Genomic DNA, 11,084 nt, shown 5'->3' with positions numbered 1-11,084 from the left:
TAAAACCGAATTAGAAGGCTTTGCGTGTCGTATACTACGTATTATGAGACTGCGCGACTTTACTAATGTAAATATGATGGCTGTATTTATAATCTAATATAGGAAATGCTATATACCGACTATAAGCTATAAGCTGTATGTAGAAATTGACAGACCTAATACGCATGTTTCCCTGGCTCACAGAGACCCTGCTTTGTAAATTGATTGAATCTAGCTTCACATACGAGGTCGTAGTATTAACGGTCCTTTCGCCGTTTAGATCACCGACCCATGTCCTACTAGCAGTACCTACTCCACATCAAAATAAAAGGTGCAGTACAAGAAGTTGGATGAGACACCAGCGTCCACCGCAGACGGGTTTTTGGAGGGAAGTATTACTCTTGAATTCTGTGGAATCTTCAGACTGTTATCATATAAGGCGCTCGTTCTATATGCGTGCTATCCATGGAATAGATAAATAAGGTTGGAAAGGCCTTTGCTCTAATTTTGTATTAGAACCAGTGTCGCCGCTTCATCCCCACTATTTTAATTTCTACACATACACACTGTGATTACAAGTATTTCGCACACAACAAAAACACCCACACATAAATCTCAGGACAGATATTCGTTCGCAAACTAGCACAAAACACCCGTAGGCATACACACTCACACACGCAAAAAGGCAATAAAAATGTTCATACACGCTAGTGCTTGATAAAATCGATATTCTTTATCGATAAATTATCTGATGAATGAATGGAGAAAATGAAACATGAAATAAATATTGGAAAAAAAAACTATTTTACTTTTATTAATTACAAATAGTCACTGTCGCTGGAATAAAACGTATTTGTTAAGCAGTTGGCGCTTGCTATTAATTGCGAATGAATTTTTCAAAACTAAGTGTATTCTGATTTTTTTTATGATAAAATCATTTTCAGTAAAATGTTTAGAGCAAATAGTACTCGTATTTGTCTCCAGTTTCCTCTACCTGTCACGTCAATCCATTGTTCCCTGGCGTTAGGTTCTTTAGGAAACCTAAAATTTTTAATTTACTGCATAAGTCAAATAGCATTTTACTTAGATTTTAATACGTCTTAGACAATATAGTAAATACCCGTAAATTAGAGGTCTACATGTCCCTTTATATTATACCTTCACTTTAATTCAATGATAATAATCCAATAATGATAATACATATTTATTTTACTCAAAATACGTCTCACTAAGAATATACTAGGTATCATTAATTAAATATAAAATAATGCAAAAATTATCCATGTCAAATGTAAATATAGTCGAGAATTCTGTCGATGATTTTATTTCACCACATGGTCACCTCACTATCGACAAACTGCACGGCCAATCAGGGCAAAGGCCGAAATTTCAAAGATTGAAGTGTAGAGAACGCAATGCATGTAGTACATTGGAAGCTGACTTGGTCATTGCGTTCATTGGGCGAGTACACATCGCGCAATGTATGCTATTTATAACTTGCTGCAATAATATTGTTAATGTTTGGAATTTCATAATGCTCAGTATATTTTTATGTTTTAGACAAATAATATTGTAATTAAATGGTAATTTCGACTTACCGATCGAAAGATATACCTCCTCGCTCTATACTTGAGGTCTGATTTTTTGTTTTACAAGTTATAATTGCACAACACGGCACTATAAAGCGGAGATCTGTTCGCCAAGTAGTCCGAAGCGCACTAAACGCGGTGAATGAAAGAATCGGTCGAGTTATGTTTGTTCTATCATAACTGTGGCACGCTTGCCCCGCCTACATTACCATTCCAACCTTATTTATCTATTCCGTGGTGCTATCAATCTGCAATCATCGGGAGTGATATGGAAGAGAAATCCCACAAACTTCGAATATAAAACATTATCAGAATTACTATTATTTCGTAATAAATCATCCCGCCCTAGTCGCATCCCCCGACCGCACACCGTAATTAGGTTTACATTACAATGTAATGTAATGTCAGAATCACATGTAACCTACAGGTTCACGTGTGATTCTGAAAATTTAATCATGACATTTCGTTTCCACTAACATACAAAATAACAAGCTCACGACGAAACAACGTCTTGACACAGTGGACGAACTGCACTTAAAATTACTATCCCGGGGATTTAGGTAGAGACACAATGTGTGAAAAATTATAATGTTCAGCTACACGCGGGCATGTAAATACAACGACATTGTTATTTCATAGAATAATTGTCCTCCCGCGAGCATACGAAGTATTTACAAACAATAAAAATTACATCTAGATGATAGGTACATAAGTGCGACGCCGGTATTCTAATCCTTACGTAAGAATACGCCTACGACATTTATATTTGCCTGGTTTTATATCATTATTACCCCTCAGATAATGAGCAGTTATTTTCTTTGGAGTTAGTTTAATTAGTTCGACACATCCATCGCCTTCAGTGTTACTTTTGAAAAACAACAATATCTAGTCGAGTCGGGTCGAGTCGAGCATCGTTCGTTTTACAGTGGGCTGGCTATAATGGGTGTATGGGTCCAGGCGGGTAGCACGGCGTTGAGTAAGTTTCACTTCAAGTCCATGTGTCCATCTTATATATTGTGAGTTAGTGTTCGTTTTAGTGTTTTATCCCTGTCGAACGTTTGTGAATAACAGTCATCTTATAACTTCGAAGTTAGAAAACTCGAGCGCGTCAGATTAAAGCATATTGAGTTGATTACATGCTGAAAATTATGAATTTCAATAATGTAATGATTTGTGTGTGACGTAATCAAATAAGAGGGTAACAAAGTTTCAATAAAAAAATCACCTGGACATTCTCGAGCGCAACCAAATGTTTTTTTTTAAGGAAATAATTCAGCGATAATATACATAGTACGTGTAAATGCCTTGACCGTGAGGCGTCGGCGCAGACTAGAGCCACTCCATCTCTTACCGCGCTGCTCGTCAAAGGGAGGGGCTGCGTTCTCTGATCGCTATACATGCATATACACTGGTGGTGGGGCGTAATGTAAGTCCGCACAGGCAGGAACCACCATCCTGCTCTTATACCTATATATTCGGGTATACAGAGTCGGACAGCCATTGTACAACACAAGTGAGACTCAGGCCTTATGTCTCAAGATGGCTAGCGGCATTCACGATGTGGTGTCTATAGGCTCCAATAACCACTTTACACCTTCCTTACACCATTACACCTTTACACTTTCTGAAGTCGTCGTGGCCTAAAGGATAAGACGACCGGTGCATTCGTATTGAGCGATGCACCGATGCGCATCCCAGGCGGGTACCAATTTTTCTAATAAAATACGTACTCAACAAATGTTCACGAATCACGACTAACTTCCACGATGAGGGAATAACATCGTGAAACCCGCAAAATTATAATTTGCGTAATTACTGGTAGTAGGACCTCTTGTGAGTCCGCGCGGGTAGGTACCACCACCCTGCCTATTTCTGCCGTGAAGCAGTAATGCGTTTCGATTTGAAGGGTGGGGCAGGCGTTGTAACTATACTTGAGACCTTAAAACTTTTATCTCAAGGTGGGGGGCGCATTTAGGTCGTAGATGTCTATGGACTCCAGTAACCACTTAACGCCAGGTGGACTGTCAGCTCGTCCAACCACCTAAGCAATAAAAAAAACACCAGGTGGGCCACAAACACGTTCATGAAATTACTTTACACACAAAAAAGAAAATGTCGCTGTTCGTTTTGACAGTATGCTGCGTCTGCGTAAACATGGCTGCGATGTTCATGTGGCCATCCTCTACGCTGACACTCTTCCAGTCCGACAACACACCGCTGCATCGCCCCTTGACGGAGGCCGAGGCGAACATGCTAGGCAGCCTGTCCTCTCTGGGCGCTCTCATCAGCACGCCCTTTACTGGTATGATGCTTGACCGACTCGGTAGGAAGAACATATCCTTGCTCATAGGAGTTATAGGTGTGGTAAGTTACATTTTTTAGTAGAGTCAGGATAAAAAAATAAAAAGGAAACTACTTCTGAACCGGTTTTAACCACAATTGTTAGTTTGAATTCTTTCCCGATATTTTCTACCAATCATAAACGTAAATCTGTAATTATAAAGATGTAGGTACCTATTTTTATAGATATAGATTTTAAGATAGATCTTTATCTAAGATAGATAATTTATAATCATACAACTTTACTTTTAAGACCTAAGATGTAAGAGCTAAGAAGCTGTAAGTATCTTACCTCTTGTCGGATTTCATGATACGAGGTCGACGCAAAGTACCCTATGGGGGTTTTTATTAGTGCTAAAATCTAGGCCGGGGGGCAAAATACAGTAGTCGTCGGGATGTAGAGTGTATGAAATAGAGTAGTCTTCGGGACGTAGACAGTATCAGTATCAAATCGGGGCAATGCTTACGTTTTTCTACGAACTGGCTACATTGAATACTAAAGTGGCGTATTGGTTATCGAGGAGTTCGCAATCCTTTACGAACAAAGAGTTTGAGCGACGTTCGATAAGCTTAATGAGTTTTCAACAACTACTTACTTGTAGATTAGCATCAACAAAAAAAAAAGTTCGCAATACATTACCTCCTCTTCATTTTCGGGAACGACTACTACATAAGTTATGTTGTCATTTTGTAGATATCGTGGTCAATGATTTCCTTGTCCAACCGGGTAGAAGTGGTTCTGTCTGCCATTTTCTTGAGCGGCCTCAGCGGCTCCGTGTTCCTAGTAGTTCCAGTCTACATCTCTGAGATATGTCAGACTTCGATTCGAGGGACGATGACCTCTTGCTCCATGGTGTTCTACGGCGTGGGCATGTTGGTCTCGTACCTGATGGGCGGCTACATGAACTACTACCCCATGGTGTACACGTGTCTGACCATGGCAGTAGTTAGTACACTCTTCATTACCGTCCTAAAGGAAACTCCGGTTTGTCTGATGGCTAAGGGATTAAACGAGGTGAGTATTCTACATAGTATGTGTATAATTAATAATTGCGTGCCAGCTTCGACGCTTGTGGACCGACGGTAAAAAAGCAGGCTCTTTTTATTTTTTATTGCCTTTGTAGGCAGACGAGCATACGGCCCACCTGATGGTAAGTGGTCACCGTCGCTCATGGACGTCAGCAATGCCAGGGGCAGAGCCAAGTCGCTGCCTACCATAATCTTGCCTTCAGGAGCTAAACTAGGCCGAAACGGAAATAATATTCTTCGATATCCGTTCGAAAATGATGAGGATGAGATTCTCATTATGAGTATCTACCAACACTACTCAAAGCGGGCGACACTGCACGATTTTTCTGAACCGGTTGAGGTTAGTATTGGTACTACGGCACAACGGAATTGGGAAATCCACATGTGTAGGCCAGCTGTCGAATCGTGGAGAGAAGTTGATTCTAAAACCGGCTGGAGCATACACAGTGATTACCGACTCCTCCAGAGACCGGAGGCTCTTCCGGCATGTCCAGTGTCCAGCTTAATAAGACCATGTTAACGCGGCCGGTTAATGCGTAAGGTGACGTCTTATTTGTCGAGTTCTTTAACGTCACGGATTCTTTTCAAATGCTTTTATATTACTTCCTGTTTTGACATTGAAAAGGATGATGGATATCTGGGCAGCCATTCATGACTTAATGCTCGGATCTTCTTTCGGTCTGATAACGGACTTTTTAAAACCTTTATAAGGCGACCGAAGAACCGATCTCGCAAGGGTCGCTTTGTTTCCGCCTCCACAATATCCAAAGTTACAAACATACCAAGATATCTCCGATTCACATAAGGGTTCAAAGGCTACACTATAGTGAATTTGTGAGCATTCAGAGTTTACAACTTTTCACATTTATCAATAACAAATTCCACTCCAATAGCCTATAGTTTATTTTAATTAAAATACGAAGTCTGGTTTTGTTGGAAACAAATAGTTTAGAGCTTAAAGGATTAAGCGCTGAACAGCCAAACGAAACCACAACAAATCAAAGCTGTCACCCGGATCATTACTGTCGGTATTATTTGTACTTATTTAATAAAATAGATAGATCACATTACACGCGCTACCACCTGCCGCAAGGTCCACATATTTATTATATTATTGTTACGAACACTTTTTTAATATTCAAACGCCTCAGTTGAAAATTGAAAATATTAATGATCAAAATTTGTCGTTGGTAGGGCGTGCTGTGAGTCCGCACGGGTAGGTACGACCAGCCTATTTCTGCCGTGAAGCAGTAATGCGTTTCGATTTGAAGGTCGGGGCAGCCGTTGTACTGTTAAAACTGAGACCTTACAACTCAGGCTTCGTGGTGGATGGTGGCATTTATGTACGTTTTTAATATATTTAGGCTTCAGTAACCACTTAATACCAATTAGGTAGTAAGCTTGTTCACCAGTATTAACCTTAAAAAATAAAAATGTAAATAAGGATAATTAAACCATGAAAAGACTGTTTTAGCACTTTATTAATTTACTTAATTTTTATACAATAGACATACTATATAGGTGTATGTACTTCGAGTATATCAAGTGGATATATACTATGTGGTGGTAAGCGACCCCAAGCGGTGGTAACACGGTGGCCACACTGTTCTGATCTGATGTATTACCATCGCGTAAGGATATCTGCAAAATGAGGAACTGTTTCGTTCAGTAAACACTGGTCAGGCAGTAGAGTCGGTGTCGGTACTCTGTCATATTGTTATTTGTGGAAGTACGTAATAATACATCGTAAATATTGTAGGAAGCAGCCAAGTCGTTGGCGTTTTATAGAGGACTAAAACCAGAGTCTAAAGAAGTGTTGGAAGAGTTGAGCATCATACAGAGATCACTGTCTCCTGACTTGGACTGTGCAGGTGAATACATCTATGTTGTTATATTTGTTTTCTATTCGATATGTTCTTTCCACTGTCCCCCCCATCTTTGCAATAAGAAAATAAATATACACAGTCTGGCCATAAATACTGTTACAGTTGATAAAAATCAATAATATTACATTGGGGGCGTGTCTTTGTTATGTTATGTAGTATATATGTATGTAAAGAAAAACCTTTTTTATGTATTTTTTATATAAAACCTATTTAGTTTTTTTTTTAAAAGGAGTTTTTTATATAGATTGACTGAGCTCTCTGTCGTTGAGAAAAAAGACGAGTTCAGTTTTATTTAATTCAAGAATACTGTGTGAATAATTTGAGGAAAATAAAGGCTTTAAATGTTGTTTTCTTAATATTGTACAGAAAACACAATTAAGGCTTTTATTATTGTTTAACCACTTTTAGAATATCCCATATCATTATATTATATGTAGGTAGATCATTAGGTTTTCTCAACTTTACGCCAACCTTTGTTGAATATTTTTTTAATATTAGAGAGAAGTTGGCTGATGCGGATAACCGAGTCCCGACACCGACTGTACTGAGGTGGGGCACAAGGGTTTTTGACACCGATCAGTGCCAGGGTGCCAGCCAAGCCTCTACGGAAACCTCTCGATTAGTCAGTAGGGTCCAGCGAGGGGTAATGACCCGGTGTCTGTTGTAGAGCACGCCAGGCGCCGAGCGAGCGACCACTCGGCGTCCTTAGAACATTCCATGTGATTGGTATTTGCGAATTTTACCATGGAGAAAGTGCGGATTCCAATCTGTAACTGGTCACAACGCTTAAAGGAACGTATTAAGGTCAATGGAGATTATTCTGAATGTGCTTTATATTTTAAAGCTTAGTAAATGTATAAACTAACACACTGCAGTGACGAATGTATAACGTGTTGGAAAAAAAGTGTATTCCGTGTAACGATTTATATTTATGGTCAGACTGTGTAACAGAGCGCTAAGCTCTGCACTGTATTTACAATGCAGGGAGTCTTACGTAACGATACTAGTTCGTATAGTTGTCATAACATCACACAACATTAACTATAAACAAATTATACAGCAATATAAAAAGTCTATATGTCCGGGATTATCTTTATGAGAAGCAGTTGAGAGGGAACTGATACAACACGTCTCCTTGGCAAATGTCAACCCGAGCAGTCATTCACTTACTCAGGTGGAACTGTTCTTCGTGTAGTGGTCCCGGGGGGAGGGCAGCAGTGTTCTGCTCTCGTCTGGCGGCTGTGGCAGAGGAGCATGTTGCTGCCTAGAGGTTTTTTTACTGGTGGTAGGACCACTTGTGAGTCCGCGCGGGTAGGTGCCATCACCCCGCCTATTTCTGCCGTGAAGCAGTAGTGCATTTCGGTTTGAAGGGTGGGGCAGCCGTTGTATCAAGGTGGGTGGCGCATTTACGTTGTAGATGTCTATGGGCTCCAGTAACCACTTAAAAGCAGGTGGGCTGAGAGCTCGTCCACTCATCTAAGCAATAAAATTAAAATAAAAAAAAGTTTTTTTTATACTTTGAAGTGTTTAAAGCATGTCTCTTAGTGCAGAAGCGAGTGTTCCATAATTTGGTAGGTATTTAATTTTGTAGAGCGGTAACGATATCCCCTACTCGCCGAGGGCACCGAACTGTTGTTGCATTACTGTCTCATTATGTTAGTACATTTATGTTGTTGTTTTCAGAAGTGACTCCTGAGGAACAAAAACTGAATCCGGCCAACAGAAAACATCAAAAATTATCTGTGATGCAGTTCTTGAGTGAGTTAAATTTCATTGAATAGTTCAATCCAGCACCGTGTTGTTTGTTGCAGCATAAATATTTGAGAAGTTACGTTTTGTGTGCGATCTGTGAACACCACACGTGTGTCCGCGCAGCACTTCCGGAGAAACGAACAGACATATCCAATATAATTTATATTCTTATGCTCTTCATTAACTAGCGTTACCTTTACTACTTTCCGTCAATGTGAACTTTTCCTCATAGACGCACAGAAATCTTCCTTAATATGTATTGTATATGTAAATGTAATGTGCAAATGTTTTAATTCACAGACAAATCAAGATCTACGCGCAAAGCTCTGTTCGTCTGCGTCACGATATTGACACTGTCAATATTCCAAGGATCGGTGGTGGTACAAGTGTACGCGGGACCCTTATTCTCTGCGGCGATCCCATCCGTGTCGTCCACTCTGTGCAGCGTGGTGGTCGCCGTGGTCACAGTCCTCACCGGGCTGGTCTCCGCCTACTTGACTGAGGTCGCCGGAAGACGAGTAAGAACATCGTCTGACAATGTTATATTAAGTTTACTTATCTAATACAGACAGAGTGGTACTTACAGACCGTTGTATAATATAACCTGTTTATGCCTGCTTTCTTGATCTGTCCAAGGCGTTTGATTTGGTTTCCTATGACCTCTTGTGGAAAAAGTTGGAAAATATTAAACTACCCACGGAAATAAATAACATTCTAAAGTTTTGGTATGGGAACCAGATCAACAATGTGCGATGGGCTGGGGCTTTGTCTCTTCCATATAGGTTGGAGTGCGGGGTGAGACAAGGCGGGTTGAGTTCGCCTACGCTCTTCAACCTGTATATGAACGAGCTGATCGGCGAGCTCAGTAGGACCAGGATTGGTTGTTTCATAGACGGGGTGTGCGTAAACAACATCAGCTACGCAGACGATATGGTGCTGCTGAGCGCGTCTATCTGTGGCCTAAGGCAACTTGTTTCTTTGTGTGAGGGATACGCCAAATCACACGGTTTGGTGTACAACTGTAAAAAGTCGGAGATCATGGTCTTTGAGACCAGGGGTGGGACGCATAATAAAATACCTCCCGTAGTACTCAACGGAACGCCATTGACAAGAGTTTATAAATTTAAATATCTCGGCCATGTGTTGACCCCTGATCTCAAAGATGATGAAGATATTGAACGAGAGCGGAGAGCGTTGTCGGTTAGAGCAAACATGATAGCTCGCAGGTTTGCACGGTGTTCACTTAAAGTCAAGGTCACCCTCTTTAGGGCCTACTGTACTAACTTTTACACGTGCAGCTTGTGGGCTGGATATACTCAAAGATCGTACAATGCTCTCCGTGTTCAATACAATAACGCGTTTAGGGTGCTGGTGGTGCTGCCCCGCTTTTGTAGCGCATCAGGGATGTTTGCAGACGCGCACATCGATTGTTTTTACGCTACCATGCGTAAGAGGTGTGCATCTCTGGTAAACAGAGTGAGGGCCAGCTCCAACAGTATCCTGAGCATGATCGCAAGCAGGCTGGACTGTATATACATGGGTCGCTGTGGTGCCATCTCCCATGGGATGTTACCACAGTAATTCATTGTGATGTAAATATAACTACTAACATAGGTCTAAGTCTTATTAACAATTTATATGAGTCATGGATACTTGAAATAAAAACATTATTATTATTATTATTATTAATACGCGCTCAAGCTGCTGGCCAGTTGTGCGACTTGAAGACGGCTTTGTACCCGTATTTCCTCATTCCAGCCGCTGATGATCCACTCGTCCACACTGAGCGGGTTGTGCTGTATCCTGCTCGGCACCCAAATACAGCTGGGCTGGGCTCCGAGCTGGGTGACTACCCTCTTCATCTTTGTCTTCACCGCGACGTACAGCCTCGACTCCGGCATGGTGCCGTACGTGCTGTTTGCTGAAGTATTCTTGCCAGAGGTGATTACTCTCATGATGTCCAGGGGCACCAGTGCAGATGGCGCGGCTCGTCGCTTTGTTCTGTTGTTACTGCTGGCTTATCTGTAGTTAGTACCATTATGAAGTCGGTAAATTGCAAGTAACTGCACGAGTACACAGAAAGGTTAAAAATTCCTTGAAAGCTCACGGAACACCTGGTGTTAAGTGGTTACCGGAGCCCATAGACATCTATAAAGTAAATGTTACCACCCACCTTATGATATGAGTTTTAAGTTCTCAGTATAGTTACAACGGTGACCCACCCTTCAAACCGAAACGCATTACTGTTTCACGGCAGAAATAGGCAGGGTGATGGAACGCAAATTATTTTTTTGCGGGTTTGATTTTTGTTATACGGTGTTATTAATTCACCGTGGAAATCGATCCAACCAGCGACAATGACTCCGTTGAGTGACGACTGGGTGACGACGCGCGCCGCACATTGTCAATTTTTTTTTTTATTGCTTAGATGGGTGGACGAGTTCACAGCCCACCTGGTGTTAAGTGGTTACTGGAGCCCATAGACATCCACAACGTAAATGCGCCACCC

At 41.1% G+C, this 11,084-nt stretch overlaps 2 protein-coding genes and 1 long non-coding RNA gene across 3 annotated transcripts; 2 read left to right on the top strand and 1 right to left on the bottom strand.

Moving 5' to 3' along the window:
* Nucleotides 1-778: 778 nt before the first annotated feature.
* On the bottom strand, nt 779-1,817 carry LOC149500732 (uncharacterized). Its single transcript, XR_016324761.1, has 2 exons — nt 1,578-1,817; nt 779-1,020 (listed from the first exon to the last, which is right to left on the bottom strand). It is a non-coding gene; the product is annotated as an uncharacterized LOC149500732 (long non-coding RNA).
* A 1,896-nt stretch (nt 1,818-3,713) lies between these two features.
* Nucleotides 3,714-10,973, top strand: LOC114251517 (uncharacterized). Its single transcript, XM_089735682.1, has 6 exons — nt 3,714-3,932; nt 4,603-4,923; nt 6,697-6,808; nt 8,507-8,581; nt 8,876-9,093; nt 10,334-10,973. Exons 1-6 carry the CDS (start codon nt 3,723-3,725, stop codon nt 10,601-10,603), a joined length of 1,206 nt encoding a protein of 401 aa, XP_089591808.1. The 5' UTR covers nt 3,714-3,722; the 3' UTR covers nt 10,604-10,973.
* Nucleotides 9,416-10,254, top strand: LOC149500731 (uncharacterized). Its single transcript, XM_089735684.1, has one exon. It carries the CDS (start codon nt 9,416-9,418, stop codon nt 10,154-10,156), a length of 741 nt encoding a protein of 246 aa, XP_089591810.1. The 3' UTR covers nt 10,157-10,254.
* Nucleotides 10,974-11,084: the final 111 nt, after the last annotated feature.

This window comes from Bombyx mandarina, chromosome 20 (assembly GCF_030267445.1).
Source record: "Bombyx mandarina strain Sakado chromosome 20, ASM3026744v2".
Classification (NCBI taxonomy): Eukaryota; Metazoa; Arthropoda; class Insecta; order Lepidoptera; family Bombycidae; genus Bombyx; species Bombyx mandarina.
Note: the sequence above shows the minus strand (reverse complement) of the source record. Positions and strands in the feature narration are given on the sequence as shown.